This window comes from Excalfactoria chinensis, chromosome 2, assembly GCF_039878825.1.
Source record: "Excalfactoria chinensis isolate bCotChi1 chromosome 2, bCotChi1.hap2, whole genome shotgun sequence".
Classification (NCBI taxonomy): Eukaryota; Metazoa; Chordata; class Aves; order Galliformes; family Phasianidae; genus Excalfactoria; species Excalfactoria chinensis.
Window position 1 is genome coordinate 4,939,347 of NC_092826.1, and position 20,307 is coordinate 4,959,653.

The 20,307-nt window shown below is 39.7% G+C and overlaps 1 protein-coding gene across 1 annotated transcript in view; it reads left to right on the forward strand.

Moving 5' to 3' along the window:
• Nucleotides 1-20,307, forward strand: part of COL22A1 (collagen type XXII alpha 1 chain) — a 184,427-nt gene that overhangs the window by 28,817 nt on the left and 135,303 nt on the right. Inside the window, exon 4 of the mRNA XM_072328724.1 lies at nt 9,339-9,413. Within this exon, the coding sequence (XP_072184825.1) occupies nt 9,339-9,413 (75 nt within the window). The remainder of the gene's footprint in view (nt 1-9,338; nt 9,414-20,307) is intronic.

A 20,307-nucleotide genomic window follows, 5' to 3' on the forward strand; every position in this document is an offset into this window, starting at 1 on the left:
CATATTACTTGTTTAATAACACAGGAAAAAAGAGAGATCCATCCATGTTAGCAAAGATTCTTCTCCTATTTCTACAGTCGATACTTGCACATGTATTATTGATTCTCATAAGTTTTAAAAATACAAAGCACAGAATTTCAGCTCAGCTGTTCTGAAGGACCACATAAGTCATATTTGTTCATTACATTGATAGGTATATTGTAATTAACCTGTATTAAAGTGCAAGGCATTTAAGAAAAAGGTGAGGATGATCTAATAGGGTTCAAGCTCTTCTGCTGTGTGGGTCCCAAAACATTGCTGTAGCAGAGCTATCATGTGTGATAGAACATATTTAAGCTTCTGCTTGCTACCGTTCAGAGACTCCGTAGGCATAGTCCACAGACTCCTTTGTAGTTTTGTTTATTGTGTTTGAATTAGAAGCAAATTATAATGGTAATAGATCTCATGGTGAAAACCAGCATAAATTAGTCTGCATTTTAATTTTATCTTGTAATTCAGTACAAATATATATAATATCGAATTATTATCATAGAATCATAGAATGGCCTAGGTTGAAATGGAGATCAAAGATTATCCAGTTTTAACCCCCCTGCTATGTGCAAGGTATCCAGCCACCAGACCAGGCTGTCCAGAGCCACATCCAGCCTGGCCTTGAGTGCCTCTAGGGATGGGGCATCCAGAGCCTCCTTGGGCAACTTGTTCCAGTGCTTCACCACCCTCTGTATGGAAAAATTACTCCTAATATCCAACCTAATCCTCCCCTGTCTCAGTTTTAAACCATTCTCCCTTGTCCTATCACTATCCACCCATGTGAACAGTCATTAATGACATGGCATGATCCACCTGAGTGCAGAGTAGCTATGGGGATGAACTCCAACTCAACACTGTACTGTCATCCCATTGTGTGCTCTGTAGGTCATCATCAATATATCTGCTAAGGCAATGATCAGTGACTCAGAGGAAACCCTGTGGTTCTTAGGATTCAAGCATATTTTTATAGAATCACAGAATCATAGAATGGCTTGGGATGGAAGCTAACCTCAAAGACCATCTAGTTCCAAACTCCCTTAAAACAAATGAGGTTGCTAACCACTAAATCAGACATTAGATCCTGTTGCCTAGGACCCCGTCCAACCTGGCTTCAAGCACCTCCAGGGACTCTGAAGTGTGAAGCTTTGCCTCTTGCCCCAGATAGGTAAACCAGTAAGGGGTGGATTCATGCCCCAGAGCAGCAATCAGCTCACAGTCTGGGTGAAAAGTGCTGCTGCTGCTGCTAATTGCTTTCCTCAAAACCTTGTGCTGTTCACCAACAAGTTCCTTGGCACACAGTCTGTTTGTTTGTTTAAGGACAGACGCAAGCAAATGAGCCTGAAAGTACTGAGGCCTGATGCTATATTCATAGATCCCATAGCACCATTTATTCCGGTGGGAGCATGTGCAAATTAATTCTGGAGGCTGCTCACTTAAATGCTACTAATTACATCAGTCCTCTTGACAATATGTGTCTGCTGTCAGCCATCCATCATGTTTATTGCATTTGTGTCGGCATCTTAGAGAAGGAAAGGCTATTGGATAATCCTACATGTAGTTATCTCTTGGAAAGACAAGTGCTCACCAAGGTTCAGGAGGATGATATTTACAGGCAATATCTGAGCTAGAAACCATAAATGTGGCCAGAGGCATTCCTGGGCAATGTTATGCACTCATCTGTGCTGGTAAACTTTGCGAATGGTGTCTGGCACATTTTGTTCCAGGCTAGCTAATGCTCTGCCTGGACATTTGTATGGCCCAGATGGGCATTCGTAAGAAGCCAAGAAGTGTTTGTGGTCACCAGAGGATTGAGTTTGGAGGCAAAGATTTTTTGTTATCATAGACGTAAACTTGAACTTGTGTCAGATCCAGGGAATGCACCCAACCGTACAAACATTGGGTGAATGTAACTGTTGTGTCTTTGATAGGTATCTAGCTTGGAAACCTAGCTTGAAAACCATGTGTCCTTAGATTTGCCCTCTAATAATTGGAACAGACCAGCTTTTTCAGGGGTAAATCAATTAATCTACTTTGAGTTTCTTCTGAGTTGCACACTGAAGAAACTGTGCTTCTCAGTAGCTGTAGAAACAAACAAAACAAGAGCATTCTCTTGCCTGGGACCTTGAATGTGTGTGGTGTCTATACTTAGTACTAAGGTTCTAATACCTAGTAATAGCTTTGTTTTTATTTAGAATAGAATCACAGACTCATAGAATCATGAAGGCTGTAAGACAATACTTAAGATCATCTAGTCCAACCCCCAACCCATCACCACCATAATATGGAGAAATGTAGCAGTGCCACAGCCTTGTGACGTTGCAAGGAGCAGAGTGGGCTGTTTGCTCAATCTATGAGCTGTTGTCCTCTTTCCATTTCATCATGTCACCCATTACTGTGGAGGGCCTCTTGTGTGCAAACATAGAAACTTCAGCCTGAATCAGTGTAGGCACGGAACAAGGTAAAAATCACCTTGGCTAGAGGAATGATTTTCCTGGCATTAATGGACCTCAGACCTCAGTGTACTAAATAAAACAGGATTTCAGGAAAAAAAAAAAAAAAAAAAAAAAAAAAGTGAAAATTTCATTAGGAATTGAACTGCAAGGTGGAATCATATAATTGCTGTGATGCTCTGTTTTACTTACACGTTGCTACAAATTATAATGTTAGCGTAGAAGCAATTGCAGTATCGTTACACTGTCAGTGCAGCCACAGTAATTGAATGATGTGCTTTTTCCTGATGAGTTTGTTGTCAAGGGTGGGTGGCACTTCAGGGATCACTTTATATGCTGAGAAAGAACATCTGACAATGAATATTTTCAAGAAGTATTTAATGCATATAGGCAGAGCGTGGAGGCATACTCTTAAAAGAAATGTATTTTTAAACGAGTACAAAAAAAGAGAAAGCCTGAATCTTGAGGTTTCATAATAGTCCGTGCAGAATGTTTGATAGCAGAAGAAGAAGAACAAATAAAAGGAATGCTATATATAGGAGCCATTTTCATTATCAAGTGTCTGCGGGGAGTTAAGTGTTCCAGAGGAACAGCTGCACAGCAAACTGAGTAGCTGAAGAGCAGAGCTAATGGGGTCTGAGAAAGCTTCACTGAAAACTGGTTTCATGAAATCTTCTTTACTTTAAGAAGAATTTTCTCACCAGGCCCTTCTTCTTTAATTTTAATGTTTGATACATATATTTGAAACAATATTTCACTGTGGCAAAAAAAAAAAAAAAAAAAAAAAAAAAAAAAAAATGAAGCTTGTTCTATGCAGCCAGCCACTTCCCCACTAAATCCTTCAAATCTCTCTTGCTTGCAAGTTTATTGTGTAGCTCTGATAAGGACATCAGGTACAGAATTCATCTGTATGATGCCAAAGAACAGGTATTATTCACAACTATTTTGAATTCAGGTCTAAATTTTTGGGAGACAGCTTTTAATGAGGTGTGCTTTGCGAGACTGTTTCTTTAGCCATAGGTAGAATTAGCAGTGTAGTAAAGATCTGTGTCAGAGGATAAATGTTCAAATGTTTAGGTCAGGAATATGCTTTTTTAAGAGAAAACAGGAACTTTCTATTGCAGAAAAGGAATATATATATATATATAGTAGATACAGAGAGTAGCTGAAAGGCTAGTAGTGCCCTGGACTCTGCTGAAATTCTGGAATCTCAAAGTTCTTGGTTTGGAAAAAAAACAAACACAAAACATGATAATAAATAATACTTGCTTTAACCTCATGTTTCTCTTCTCACCTCTGCTTTATTATTGTGTAACCTGACAGCTACATGTGTTCGGCATTCAATATGCACAAGTCCCTGGAGAAGTCCTTGGCAGCTGAGGACTTATTCTTGAAAGAACAAAACTGAAATTGAAGAAACTGTTTAAAAAGAGTCCTAAGGATAAAGGGATAGAGTGCTGGCAACTCAGGATTGTGTTTAGTAATTGGTATGGAAGGCTTCTCCGTAGAGAACCCTGAGGTAGGACTGCACCACTCTTAGTTGGGGATCACTAATGACAGCGATGGTGATGTTCCTTTAACCAAGCTTTCCAAGGGATGGAGTTGCCTTCAAACGAATTTTGGATTTCTTAGCAGGGGGAGAAGAGGACCTCATGGCCTAGTCTAGTGTTAGAAAAAGGTAATGTCAGAAAGGAAAAACAGCTTTCTAGTATAGATCTGTCTTGATTCAGCTTTTAAGGGAGAGTTTGATAGATATTATAACTCAGTAGAGTGCAGAATAATTTCTTGATTTTCCTTCCTTCCTTCCTTCCTTCCTTCCTTCCTTCCTTCCTTCCTTCCTTCCTTCCTTCCTTCCTTCCTTCCTTCCTTCCTTCCTTCCTTCCTTCCTTCCTTCCTTCCTTCCTTCCTTCCTTCCTTCCTTCCTTCCTTCCTTCCTTCCTTCCTTCCTTCCTTCCTTCCTTCCTTCCTTCCTTCCTTCCTTCCTTCCGCCTTTCTCTTATCAGTCTCTCTCATCACTTTTGCTTTCTCTTTACTCTATTCTCTCTCTTTTCCTTTTCCCTTCTTCTGTCCCTTTTCTTTCACTTTCCTTTAAAAATGCTTGGAGGCAAAAAGCTGAACTATCAGATCATTCACACAATTTTTTTCTAAAATTTTAGCACTATTATTACAGTTTTGCATCAATATGTTATTAATGCCAACTTAGTGCTAGTGAAAGTTCCTGATTTGACAGACTCTGCTGACATGTGTCTTACAGTGAGTATATTCTGTAAGATGCACAGCCTCTTTTAATTTTAGTATGTTCCACAGCTTTGGGATTTTTTCATAGAGAGTAGGCTAAAAGATGAAATGTAAAACTGAGGTTTAAGTCACTCATTATCATAAAAAAATCTCAGTATGATTTGCTTAAATAAAAAAATGTTAGCTTCAGTTACAGAAAACTACACTGTGCTTCCTTGAACCAAGAAGTTCAGATGTACCAAGTCAGCATGTCCAGTGATTAGCAGGATTCAGAGCAAGACGTCACCATCACAATAAGTGGGACAGAGAGCCACATTTCCTTAAAGTTCTTAAGGATTTTTATGATGGGGTTGCTTCACCTAAATTTAAACGACTTTAAATAAAACATCCAGTGCAAAGGAGATGTGTAATCTGCCTATATTCAGTACAGAGAAGGATATCTCCAAAGAGTGGTGTATCTCATCTTAAATCTGATTTTCAAGATGACTGTAGAGGGTGCTTAGATAGTTCAGATTAGGTAAAAGCTTTTCAGTGCCCAATGTATTGAACCATTTCTTGGTGCTTTTGCTTTGAAATGAAGCACCATAAAGGTCATAATCAGTCTAGGATGAGAACATCTCCTGGGAGAGTATTTTGGTAGAACAAAGCTTATTGGGGTAATTTTAACATTTCTCATTAGGTTCCATCTCAAATACACAACTCAGAAGTTCTCTCTCTTTTTTAGTGTAGAGGAAATTTAGGGGGGGTAGTCTTTCTATGCTAGAACAAAACTTTGTGAATACCTGTACTTACTCTCTTATTTCATGAAAAACAATAGTACTCTATCAAGTGCACTGATACTTTACGATCTATAAGCATCTTTTGAAAGGAAATAACCAGTTTTTTGAAGGAGTGATCAGGGATCCACAAAGAGTTCTGAAAAAAATAGTGTGAAAAAGGAAGCTAGAGAAAATCAAGTGCTTATCCTACATTCAGGAAGTTAGTTGTTGTGGAATCTGTCTGTAGTGGAAGGAGGTGTTCTACAGTTATCCCAACAAAACATGGAGGCCTCACTGGCAAGTGTGGACTACTGGAGCATAACAGTATCATGTGAGAAGAAAGATACCTGGGGAAACATGTAGCTGCCAAGCACAACACTAACTATAGGCCTTTGAAATGATGATAATGTATTGCTACTCAAAAATGAAAAGTTATACTTAAGTGTATGCATATGCATAAATCATAGAATAGAATTGTAGAATCACTCAGTTTTGAAGAGGTCTTAAACATCACCGAGTCCAACCACAACCTAACCAAACTACCCTAGCTAGCAACCCTCTGCTAAATCGTGTCCCTGAGCACCACATCCAAATGGATTTTAAACACATCCAGGGATAGTTACTCAACCACCTCCATCGGGAGCCTATTTCAGTGCTTAAACAACCCTTTTTGTAAAGAAGTGTTTCCTAACATCCAACATATAAACTTACCCTGGTGCAACTTGAACCATTTTCCCTCGCCCTCTCACCAGTCACCAGTGAGAGGAGACCTGCCCTACTCTCACTGTAAGCACCTTTCAGATATTGGAAGAGAGCAATAAGGTCTCCCCTCAGCCTCCTTTTCCCCAGACTCAATGGTTTGCTTGATCTCCTTAAAAAAAAAACAAAAACAAAAACAAAACATAAACAAACAACAACAACAACAAAACAACCATCAAAAACCAAACAAAAGCACTGATATAGAAACCAGTGAAGAAAATATTAACGAATGTGAATTATGTTTTTATATCTCTTGGGAGTCCTGGATAGTGTGGGTGAATGCCATTTTAGTGATTTTGCTCACGCTTTCTGTTTATTTATTTTTTATTTAGGGGAATTTTGCTCAGATTGATTTCTTTCTTCACTTATTTTACTGCGTAGAGGTACCTCTTTCATTTCTAAGACTGGGTCTCAGAAGTGCTGCCTATAGTAATTGACTCGGTGCCTATAGCTAAGAGTATTATTTTTCTTAGAAAAATAATAATAATAATAAGTAAATCCAAAACATCAATACAACATAGGGCTTATGAAAATTCTAAGCAAATCCGTTGTCAGTACAGCTTGGTTATGAAAGGGAAAAAAAGTGGCTTAACTTTGGCTCTTGCAAGTCTTAACACTTTCAATTTTTAAAGTTTTCTTATCAGAGTAGAACTTCCCTGTTATGCTGAGAAGTTGTACAGACCTCTTAGAAGGAGAAAGAACCAGATGATTTCACCTGATAATGTAAAGACATATACAGGCTTGGCTTTCAAACCACCAGGCACCTGGGAGTACTAGAGACTTCTAGTGAAAACGTACATGAAGTGACTCTGTGCATCAATCCATATTGGTGTGATAGGACAAGAGGAAATGGCTTTAAGTTGTGCCAGGGGAGGTTCAGGCTGGACATTATGAAAAATTTGTTCTCAGAAAGAGTGGTGAAGCATTGGAAGAGGCTGCCCAGGGAAGTAATGGAGTCACCTTCCCTGGGGGTATTAAAAAAGAGGGTAGATATGGCACTGAGGGATGTGACAGGCACAGTGGGGATAGGTTGATGGCTGGACTAGATGATCTTAGTGGTCTTTTACAACCTTAATGATTCTGTAATTCTGTAGTTCCTAATGTGATATTGCATCTCCCTCTTAGGCCTCCAGACCTAGAAGGAGATAGATCTGTTATAATAGGTCCAGACAATGGCCATGAACATGATCAGAGGGCTGGAGCACTACTTCTATGAAGAAAGACTGAGGCTGCTGGGCTTGTTCACCCTGGAGAGGAAGAGGTTCTTGGTATACCTTACTGTGGCTTTCCAGTTCATAAAGAGGCCTACAAGAAAGATGAGGAGACACTCATCTAGTGTCTAGAAGAGGCTGTCTAGTTTCATCCCTGCAGCTGTTCAAGGCCTGGTTAGTTTGGGTCCTGGGCAACCTAATTTAATGGTTGACAACCCTGCCCCCTGGAGGGCAGGGTCTTTAAGGCCCTTTCCAACCCAAGCCATTCTGTGATTCTTTGTGGTGAAAAAGGCGACTCCTCTGCATTATATCTGTAGAAGCCACAGCTCTGAAGATAGTCCAATAAAAATCTGATTGCATGATTCCACTTGGCAAAAGTATGTTAGCATGCTTGTGATTAACTCAAAACTCCAGTGGGAATTCGGCTGAGGTGCTCTAAATGTATTGACAAACTCCTTGCCTTGAGTGAGGGATTTGAGTGAAGGCACTTTGGTACTGCTGTGTGGATACAAATTTGCCCCAGTTCTAAATGACTTGAGTAAAATATGCTAGCAGGACTAACTTCTCTCTGGCCTCACTTGCTACTACAAAGGAGTGGGTGGTTGTATGCAACTGATTTTGATTTCTGTATTGGCTTTTGGGGCTTTTTGCAATGCTTTTTACAGTTCCCTTTTCTTTGAGCTGAGAGTATCTCAGCTGCAGCTGATAATCTGGTCTGTAAATTCATCAGTGCAATGGAACAGGAAAAAATATCTGATTTCATTGCTAGGCCTAACCAAACATTGTGGAATATCATATTTTTTATTGAGAGTCAGGAAGTGGGAGGAGAGCTACAGCCTGCTGGCAACATCCTCAGAAAAGTCATTTTTACAGCACAATTTCAGATGTAGCTTCAAACACAGTTCAAAGTGGAACTGATGTAGAAAGTCTTAAGAGAGCCTCTTAAGTTAGGGATTCATTTTTCTTGTCCCATTAAACTGATCCCTTAAGCTATCTGACCTCACTGATTACAAGTGTGAAATTATCTATCAATGTGGAAAAACAAAGTATAAATAAATACTACTTTAGTGGTACAGTAGGAAAGAGGTGCATAGTTTGATCTCTTCAGAAAAGCATATGGTGTTGACACTGATTGGAAGTATGAGAAATGATTTCTTATTTTCACAGTCTTCTTTGAAACTCTTTTGTTGGGCTAAATATTCTTCAGAGTTTTGCTCGTAATTAATGATGCTTTCTGCTTGAACAAACTCAAGGAACACTGAAACGTAGACAGTCATGGCCCTAGAAGAGGAAGGGGAATCAAGCACAATTCAGTAAGATATAAATGACTGAGTTTCACTTTGTTTCTGATTCTAGTTAGCTATGGGACAGTTGTGTGACTGAAGTCACAGGATCTGTGCTCCTGATTCCATTCTGTTTTGTCTAGTTAGGGCTGGGATTTTTTTTGACTAGGAGCTGTCCTATCTGGTAAGTTTGAGCAGCACTGCAGTGAGAGCTGGGGACTGAGAAATTCACTTGCACCAAATCTGACAGTGGAATTGTATTTTAAGCTTTTGCAGTGACTTCCATTAAGATTTACAGAGCATTGAAAGAGAGAAACCTAGCTTAGAGGAAGACTCTGGTCGTTTGTTATGTTTAGCTTCTTGTCTGGCCAGTCAATAAAAAAGTGTCTTAAACCCAGACATAGCATGTTGAGTCTCTTCCTCAGCTTGTGGTTAACAGATAGAATAAGGGAAAGGAATTTAGGGCATGTAGAGATAGGAAACAGGATTGTTGTTGTGGGACCATGTGGTAGTGTTGGGCAAAACCAAGTGAAATCAAGATTTTGTTAGCTCCGTAATTTATAAAATGTTTCATTAACCTGTGATAATTTTGTACTCTTTTTTTTTCAGATGTTCTGTGTCCAAATGTTCATGTGGAAGGCGATCGATTCAAGCACACTAATGGAGAGACAGATGAGATTCCAGGTAAAGAGACAGTCTTTTCTACCATACAGCTGAGAGCTGAAATAGTGTAATTGTATGTTTCATGTGTGATATTCTTAAATGTTATCTCTTTTAGCTGGCATTTGCTTAATCTAGAACAGTGATGGAGGAGTAGGACTGTAGGGCTGGAAAAGAGTTGACTATGAAGAGCTGACCATCTGTTGACCATGAACAGAGAAATAATCACAAGCTTTTTTCTTTCGTATGACAGCAAATTAAAAATCTAGTGGGACTTAGAGAAGAGGATAGAGGAAAGCAATAAGCCTTTTTGTTTGGATGTTTTTTTGACCATTCAAGTTTTTGTGAGTTTTAATGCCCATTTATTTGATCTCTGATTGTTGTGGGATGTCAAACTCCAATGGCAATTGTTACTGAAGTACAGTTTATACATATGTGTGTGTGTATAAGAAAACACAAAAAGAGAGAGAGGAAAAAAATCCCCAAAAGAACGACTTCATCTGAAATACCACTGAAAAAAGCCAAAGGAAAGCAGGTTTGTTGGGATCTCTGCTTTCTCTTGAGTTCTGATACATTCTTCCAGACAGCTAAAGGAATTAACATGTCAGTCGCATGCAAAGGCTGTGCCTCTTTTCTAACCCCCAAATACAGTTTGAGCTTTTGGCAGAGAAAATCTTTCCATCAGAGATGTGCTTTGAATATCTCTGCCTGACCCAAAAATTGCAGTGAGAAGCAGGAGGATCTTCTGCAACTTGATTATGAGTAGAAATGGTAAAGGTCTGACAGCTCTGCAGCACTTCTAGAGTTTTTTTCGCTGGGGGGATTTGCACTGCTTGCACAAAGTATCAGTTCAACTCTACTATCTGTAGGCAGCTTATTTTGACTGCAGTCTGGCTTTACTGGTACCTGTGATAATGCTGAGTGGTAGCACTTCTTCTGGTTGTTAAATCCAAAACTCTATCTAGTCCCCAGATACCCAATCTCAAGTGTGGTCCACCACTAGGTCTTGTATCAACCTGTTCTGATAGTCCTCCAGTCACATGGCTGTGCAAACAGTAGAGCTATTCAATAGTTATCTCTACTGATTCTGATTGAGTCTATTTGCCATGGAAGTTGCTGCTCCAAAAGAGCAGGAGGACTGTATCCCTCTCACATGACCATCTTCTGCATGATGATTTCCAGAAAGCTGATGGTGCAAATGGTTTTCAGCATCTCCTCTGTATTAGAGTAGAATTTTAATTCATGTGCTAATTGATACACTACATCCTTTGTTTTCAAAAATGTATCTTCTGCTGAGAAATGTAAAGAACAAACATTCCATTTCAGTTCTGATACATGATTTTTTTTTTACTACAGTATATACAAATGTGCATGTATGTCCACATATGTAAGTATTTATGCTCTTATGTAAAGTTTCTGACTTAATTTTCCTTTAATTTCAGTAAGAACAAGGCTATGATAATCTTTGACTAAAAACATCTCTGTCCACTCTCCATCAAAACAAAAGGTTTTATATAAGGCTCCTGATTGCTCTTACATGGTACAACAGTGATTTCTTTTTGTTCTTGTACCTTATATTTAGGGAATGCTTGCCTTTTATCTGGATAATGTTGAACTGAAGTTCTGGGTCTCCTTAGGGTTATTATGTTGCTGTCAGCATAGGACCAAAATGCACACTGACTATTTATGTATTCCTTACATTCACTGTAACAGTTTTGGAAGACTGTAGGCCCTTGGGTCCAATTCCAACAGAATATCATTGCATTCTCCAAACTTAATTGGAAAAATTCCACTGGCTTAGGGTGCAGTATATACTTTCCCAAAGGAATGTACTGTGCTGCTAGTTGTTGCTGAAGGGCTTTTGAATATGCTGCACTGTAGTTTTGGGGAGCAGCCTCACACGTGTGAAAGCATTTTGTGAGAGCACTGTGAGAGTTCTGTGGATTTCTATGTATTCACTGCTGACAGCACAGAGTGGGAGACAGTTCCTCTGTTAACTCATTCTCATATATTCAAAGCTTTGCAGTTAATAACTCCGTCTTGCACTCCTCTTGGGTAGCCAAAATTGAGCCTTACCCAGCAGGCTCCTAGCACAGCACCTCGCACCCCTCAGACAGGGAGGAGATAACAGAACTAAGAGGAAGAAAAGACTTCCTGGGGATTTTCTTTATTGTCTTTTTATTGAAAGCAATGCAGCAGCTGATGTCACAGACAGTTGTTTCACACAGAGCATAACCCATGCCAGCCCTTTCCTGTGTACTATACCTACATATAGGTTGCAGCACAACCAACAACTTGATGTGTGTCTGCAGTTAGGTGAATGTGAATTGTTGTAGATTAACAAAAGTAATAAAGGCTTGATCATAACATGGGCTATAGAATGACAAACTTTACGAGATGAAGGGAGTCAGGTGTGTGACTGAGCAGTGGAAGATGCATGAGGCTTTTTTTTTAAGGCTGAGGGTGAGTGCAGGGGTACAGCTAGAAAAGTCCATTCACAGTCAGAAGACTAATTGCACCTAAAAGCATACTACAGGCTGGAAGAGAACCAAACACTGAACTGTTATTTTCTCTTTAAAAGATAGATGTTTGTTGGTTTTTTGTTTGTTTTTTATATAAACAGAAATAAGTTGATTTAATCTATCTGAACTCATGTAAGAATTTATCATTTCTTACTGTATTGAAAATCATTGCTAAATTAAAAATGGTAGAAATAAATAAACATTGTAAAGTGAGTCAGAAGCTGGCTAGCAGGGAGGTAATAATGATTTAGTTTCTAGGAAAGGGAATAACAAGCCAGAGGTCTAATTTTCTCTGTGAATGTCCACAATATAAATTAGGATCAGGCTATTATGCAGGAATAGAATCATAGAATTGTTAGGTTTGGAAAAGACCATGAAGATCATCAAGTCTAACCACCAACTCATCCCCACCATGCCCACTAAACCATACCCTACAGTACAACATCTAAATGTTTCTTGAATACCTCCAGGGACAGTGGCTCCACCAGTTCCCTGGGCAGTCTGTTTCAATGCATTGCCGTAGTTTCTGAGAATAATTTTTTCCTAATATCCAGTTTGAATTTCTTCTGGGACAACTTGAGACCATTATCACTCATCCTATCACTATTACCTGTGAGAAGAGGTTGACTCCCACCTTGCCGAAACCTCCTTTCAGGTAGCTGGAGAGAGCAATAATGTCTCCCTCAAGCCTCCTCTTCTCTAGAATGAACAATCCCAGTTCCCTCAGCCACTCCCCAGAACACTTGTGCCTCAGACTCTTCACAGCTTTGTTACCCTTCTCTGAACACTGTGCATGGCCTTAATTTCATTCATGTAGTAAGGGGCTTAAAACTTAACACAGTACTCAAGATGCAGCCTCACCAGGGCTGAGCATAGAGGATGATCTGGGAAGAACTGGTTTGCCTCAAGAGCTTGGGAATTTTTCCTTTTGATTTGGGACTATTTGTTGAAAGTACCTGTTGGGGGAATTAAAGATCAGGAACAGGAATTTGTGCTGTAAATCCATTCTCTCAAAACTGGTGGTGACTTAGTTTGTAGACTCTCGTAAGCCACAGTGTTAAACCAGTAAAGAAAAAGGCAAAGGTCATTACTGGATAAGGTAAAGCAGGATAAGGTAGAGTAAGCCTTTTAGAGATAGGAAAGAATTTATGAGAATGGACAGGGCTTTGGCTGCACCTTATCTAGAAAAGTGTGATCACATTTCCTTTGCTCAGGAAATACGGATTTGGTCTTGAGGAGCTAATACTGTGTTCAGGAGCCAGACAGACTATTTTCAATAGATTATAAAACTAGGTTGGGTTACTCTTACCGTGTGCAGGTGGAAGAGGGAGATATGATTGCTTTCCACAAATAGATCAGGGGAGTAGCTGGAGGGAGATTAGGAGAATCACTCAAGCTAAAGGACAAAGAGTATCATTAAAAACCAGATATCAGCGATTTAAGAAATACATTCAGGTAAGACATTAGAGGAAGGTTTAAAACTGTCAGAGATATGAAGGCCGGGAACAAGCATCAAAGTAGTAGTAAAGAAGACAAATAAAGAGCAGTGAACAGAGATACTTCTCATAGCAGGGGGAAAACACTGTGACCCTGTGGTATCACAGCATTTAAATGAAAAGTCACAGCTATAGCATCCATTGAGAACTGACACAATGAAATAGGATTGCATGAGGCAGGAATACATAGGCGGCTTTACTGTACTACTGATGCAAATTTTGGCAGTAAAGTGAAGCAGCGTCTGCTGAACAGTTCACAAGATGTAAATTCTGAATATAAATGTGAAATTAGAAATAACAATGGGGATTTTGAAAGAGAAAGAGAAATTTGGTTAGGATACCAGGATAAACGCTACTTCTTTTCTAGAAAGTCTGATATTGTAAAGCAGTGATTAATGATATTTAAAATGAAGTACTTACAGCATCCTAGTGCATAGTTGTTGTTTTTTCTTTAATCAAGAAGGGAAATGTAAACAAAAGAGGGTTTAACTCATCTGTCCTGAAATATGCAAAATAAAACTGCAGTTGTAAGACTTAATCCCTCTTATATTGCTATATTGTTGTTCTGTTTCCATCAGCTTTTAGCGAGGGATCATAACTTACTTCTAATCATGACCAGGCAAGAAAACACAGTGATATCATTTTGCACCCTGAAGATGTAACTCTTGTGTATTTTTATGAACAATTATATTGCATTGAAACAACACATAAAATAACAAGTTATTGCAAATGAATTGTACTTCATGGGGTTTTGAAACTTCACATTTGAACTATTCGAATTATTTTAGACCTGCAGAATGTGGGGTTTGATTGCAGTGATCTAGATGATCCCAATAATTACAAAAGAGCTGATCTCTGTTCTTCAACATATTCCACCAGATGAGACAACACTCCTTGGCAGATACTGGCTTCTCTTTTTGGAGTGAATCTGCCACAGAAGTAAAGAATGACTTGCAATAATTCACATAAAACGCTGAGAAAAATTAACCCTGGGGAGAGATACTTCCAACCACTACATGACTTTATGCATCAATACAAGCCACACTGGATCGTGTTAATGGGCGAAAGAGGAAACATCAAAGCCCTGACTCTTAACTCAGGTGTCACAAAGGCACATACACAAGTGTGTGTGATGAACAGCAGAAATTGCATTATGGGTTGTACTACACATTGATCGCAGCAGTCTGACTCTTGTTCCCATCTCTGAAACTGTTGTGCACAAACAAAATGCCAAATGTTATGTACGATCTCTGTGTTTTGATGTATCTCTATAAAGGACATTTGGGCATTTTACTATGGAGACACTGGTTGTAAAACTAGAAGCTTGCAATTATAGACTGCAATGGCTTTGTTTAACTGTCAGCATGTCTCCAGTATCCTGTGGTTTGCAAGACAGGGTTTGCATTCCAAAGATGCCAGTGAGTCACCAGCTAATTATAATATTTGTAGGGTTATTTATGTTTGCCCACTAAGCCACATGGTAGCAGGAGGAAAGTAGTGTCCAGGCAGTTGAACTTGCAGAAGGAGAACATTAACCAATGTCCCTCAGGGAACAGAAGTGCTCTAGTTGTGACAGTGTGATGGGCATTTCACCCTCTCTTAGTATTTGGCACTCTGCTTTGTCCATCTCATAGTCTCCTTGGGAATTCCTCTGAGAGGTAAGTGGTGAATCCATTAATAGCTGCAGGTCTCTGTAGCGGATCACTGACACAGTATTAATCACAGGCTGCATATGTTCAACGAACTTGAAGTTGGCTGTTCATGTAGACACTAGCAATGCTCATCTACATCCACAATGATGCAACCAAATATGCAGCACTGGATTGTAGCTGTTACTTGGATGAGAGATGAGGAGAGATGGAGCTTTTCTCTGCCACACTGCAGCCAGGTTGTATATTAAGAAAAATTTCTTCTCAGAAAGTGTGGTAAGGCATTGAAGCAGGCTGCCCGAGGAAGTGGTGGAGTCACAAACTCCAGTGCCTCTGGAGGTATTCAAGAAAAAGGTTAATGTGGCACTGAGTGACATGGTTTTGTGAGCATAGTGGCATTGGGTCAGTGGTTGGACAATATCATGGGTGTCCAACCTTTTTACTTGTCTGGGCCTCATTAAGTGAAGCCAAATTGTCTTGGGCCGCATATATGTAGGCCTCTCCAAAAGTAATGCCTTCTATTTATTTCTGTGGAAATTACAGCAGATACAATGAACACAGTAATTCCATTTGATAGAGCAGACTCTCAGCTACAAAACACTATCTTTCAACATAGGCACCACCATTAGCTATGCATTTTTGCCAGCAATGAAAAATGTGCACCGAGAGAAGAGAACCACTGTCACTGTTACCACTGCTGTAATGCACCACCCCCTGCCTCACTGTGCTTACATTCGCTATTTGGTCTCCAGAAATATTCATAAGCATTGATGAATGTCAGTGGGTGCTGTTTCTTCTGCATGGAGGAATTCAGTCACAGAGCTTTGCTTCAAACACACTTCCATGTCAAACACCATTTTGTCAAACCATCCATCTACTGCAGTCCATCACACAATAACAAACTATTGGTGGGAAGATTCAATCTCTACTGCCATACCACCAACATCTACCTGTGATGTTGTGGGTCAACACAATAAAATAGGAGGTATTACTTTTGGAACATCCCACATAAAATAGAGATTCTATGATTCACTTTGCTGTCACATTCACCACTCACAAAGCAAGGATAACAAAAAGAGGATTGATAGTGTCTTCTTCCCTTATACTTTTCCTAGGAAGTCACCAATATATAATTTGGAGAAGAGTGATCCAAACTTCCTAAGTGCTATTGATCTCCATTCTCTAGGGATCTGGAAAGTGATTTGAAACTTGTTTTCTGAAATAAATACATCTGGCTATAGCTACTGTGTCTCCATGAGAAGTAAGTAGGGAAAAAAAGAGCTGATCAGTACCTAATGTCCAAGAGTCAGTGTCTGTGAGCTGGAGAAACTTGGTGGACTTTGCTCTGGGATGGATTCACTCTGTGAGCTGGTAGTTGGAGTACAAGTGGAGGTAATTCTAGGAAGTCTCTTTCAGTACGGCTTTCCAGGAGTCTATGGACTTGTACAAGGACCAATCTCAACATTATAATCGGGAAATCACACTTAAGAGGACTTTGAGTATTTCAGAAGTCACTGAATAGTTGAGTTCAAGGATGCAGCAACTCTAAGAAAAGCTTGCCTACTTACAGTCACCCGTAGAGCTAGGTTCAGTAATTCTCCCACTTAAAACCCCACATATTAGGCTTTTATTGTTGTTGTTTTTTTCCCCTCCATATATCCACAGTTGTAGCTATTGCCCAACATCATGGATCTCAGCGGGCTTCTCATATGAATGACTTGGCCATCAGATCCATGCTGGAGCAGGCAGCACTGATGGTCTACTCAATGACAGCAGGAAACATGGAGAACAAATGGTGAAATTATCTTAGGATTTGCTACTAAAGTGAGAAAACTGGGATTTCTGGTGAAAGCTGAGTGGTTCCCCCAAATGTTTTCCTCTAGTCTGAGTCTCAACATTTACAAATTTTGGCTTCTGCATTTACATAAAAGGCTTACATGGGCTAATCGAGCACAGAAATATGCATGTAAAATATTCAGATATCTTGATATTTAAGAAAATAGCTATCTTGAAAGGTTTTTGTGTTTTGTTATAAAAAAGGAGCATTTGCTTTCTCTGGGAATTGAAACAAACTGGGACATTTTCTTATTTCAGTGTGTTTAAGGCTGATTAAAGGGAAATAGGTTCAACTTCTAAGTATACATAGCCCAAGAAGCAACCAATCTTTTGACTATGGAAAGATTATTAGTTTAGAGAATGGTGAGATATTAATTACTTCAGAATCACAGAATCACAGAATTATCAAGGTTGAAAAAGACCTAAAAGATCATCCAGTCCAACCCTCACCAATACTTCTCAGCTAAATCATATCCCTAAGAAGAAATCGTATCCCTAAAAGAAAGGGGTTGTTGCAGAAGAAGCAACTGGAAATAACATCTCCTGGATTCACCAGTGCAAGATTTCTGTCCATTGTGCACGTATGATGGGAAGAAGGTGTGTATAAACTTTCCAAAAACTCCTCCCGTGATTGGAGATAAATCAGCCTGTCTGATATGAATGTTTGCCTATGACCTCTCTGGTTAGTTTTTGAATTACTACAGGTCTGATCTGTTTTCTACAGATTATCTGGCATAAAGTAACCACCAGTCTTACCTGAGTTATATTAGGCCTTGATCATAGCACCTAAAATTAATGGGAGTACTTTAATTCCATGAATAACCTGTTGGTGGGGTTTTCCTCTAGCTCAGGTAGAAGAACTGCAAGGAGAATTTAGCAAGTTATGCTCTAGTAAAGTGTCTTTGATTTGGTACATCCAACATTTTCTCATCCCGAAAAAACTCTTAGACTTTTGTTCAAGGAAACAGTAGGAATTGCATGAGAAACAGCATAATTTGGGTGGTTATGCCAGTCTGCTACTCTCATAAATATTTATCTATTGTCTCATAGAGTTGTAGAGTCATACAATCCTCTTGAGACCACTGCTGTCAGCAAAACCTTTACTCAAAGAAGTGTGGAACCCACCACTCCTCAATGGGTGATGGTAGTTAGTCTGTTTTATGGCTTTCCAGAGGAAAAATGGCACCTTAGCTCCCAAGGAACTCAAAGGAGGGCTTCAAAATGTTAGAAGAACTAACTAAAATCAGAACCTAATACAAATGGTCTTGGTAAGTTCAGCTGGTGCAAGCCTATCAGACATACAAGGACATCAAAGGAGTAATGAACCCGTTTAATCTTGTAAATCACTGGAGCAAGAAAGGAGCTCAAAGAGACCCTGTGGCAGTAAGCCAGATGTCCATCAGTGGGAAAATGGAGAATGACTTCAACACAGAAAAGCCTGCAGTAACAAGGAAAAGAGTTCAGTGTCAAAACCAGCTTCCAGTGTCGTTCAGTACACCACTTGCAACTGTATGAAAACCGAGAGGCAAACTGATTAGGGAGAAAGAGTGAACTGATGTAGATAAACAGAACAGTGTGTCAAATAAAGTGGCACAATATTAACATGAGATCTGGTGTTGAAATGTGCTGTTCTAGGGGCTGATGCTGTAGACGTGTATTTATTTCCTGTTTTTACAGAGAGCTGCAGGTTAGATTACAGCATCCCTTTCCCCCTGGGTGTGTGTGTCTGAGATTGTTTATTCACATACTTGCTTATTGGCTTTGAACTCTTTCACTCTCTCTCTCGTATGTTCACTTTGGTCTCATTTTCTTATTCATTTTTCATTCCTCTTATCTTTCCTGAAGCGTTATCTTTCTTTTCCTGTGTAAGGGTATGAAGTGTTTATTTTTATCCTCCTTTTATTTATTTATTTATTTTTGGCTGAAGCTTTAGGCTAATGTTTGCAGTACAGAGTAGCTCTGTAGTTCAACCTGATGACCTCCAACTCACCTGCCTCACTGTCTCCTCATGATTGCTACATTTTGGAGTATAACTATATGTGATATCCCTCATGCAATGATCTTGCTTCTGCTAATCCAAACATGCGCTGATGCTCAAGCTGAGGTCAATTTCATTTTGGCACCGGCATGAGACTGTTGTGGCTTGCCGCTGCTTTGCTGGTGCCAAGAAAACAAATCAGAATCACTAAACTAACAGCCTGAATGGTGACAACGTATCACAGTACATCTGCTTTATTATGGTTATAAAACAGATCATCTAGAATGTCCTCTTGGCCACCTTATGGAGTAAACACATAGAAGATACAAAGCTTACTGGAAGATAGTTTCCTGTAAGAGCTGTTCCTTGTTCTTCAGCAGGGGCTTGTTACTAGCTTACACTCTTACCTGATATCTTAGAGCAAGTCCAGCAGATCTTGTGGGAGGAGAGTCAGGCCATCCTGAAGTGCTTCTTAAATTTCTTCTGTAGCATCTGTGGAAACAAAGAGCAAATTGTTCATAGCAAGAACTTCTTTAGAAGACTCCAGAGGCCCTTTAATCTATAGGCTTTGGAGAGTGTTATAGTTCCAAAATTCCCTTACAATCTGCTAGTAATATATAGTAAATTCATTTTTAATGACTTGTGCAGCCCACTTGCTCACCACACTACTTGATGTAGTCCTTGTGGAAAGCAAGTAAATCTCTGGTCTGTTCCTCCAAAGGTGCAGACCTTGATATTTTGGGGATAAGTCAGATGACAGCTGCTGCGTGTTGATGCTGAATTAAACTGTTGAGCTGGGAGTACTGGATATGAGATGAAATATCAGTGCAGAATGTAAGGTTCTGCTTTCTCCGTCTTTACTGGAGAGGTGAACTATGTGGTAATAAAGCAGCGCAAAAAGAATTCTTTTGAAACCATTGAAAATCTTTGGAAATCACGTTTTTTGAGCAAGAGAGACAGACGGAGAGCCAGAGCCAGAAAGGCTGTCCAGGAGAAGACTTGTTCTCCACCCCCTTTTCGCAATCATATATAATGAGGAAGATCATAACAGCACCTGAACATTCTCTGCAGTCTATATTACCACAAGCAAGCAGCTGAGACCTGTTTGCCCCACAGGGATGCTGGGACAATGTGAAGATCTAGCATCTGGTTGCTCTGATGTTGACCCTTGTAGTGCCAGTCAACAGAAGTAACTGGTCATTGAAGAAGAGGAAAAGGCCCTTCTGACTGCATCCTTGTTAGCATGCCATAAAGACCAGCAATTTGAAGGGTGCTGATGTAAACTTTGTGAACTTCAACAAGGCCAAATACAAGGTTGGGCTATGGGCAACTTTGTCTATTGGACAGTGTTGCTACCCCTGGTAAGGAGGTTGGAACTAGATGATCTTTATGTTTGTTCCAACTCAAAGCATCCTATGATTTTCTGTGATATCACTA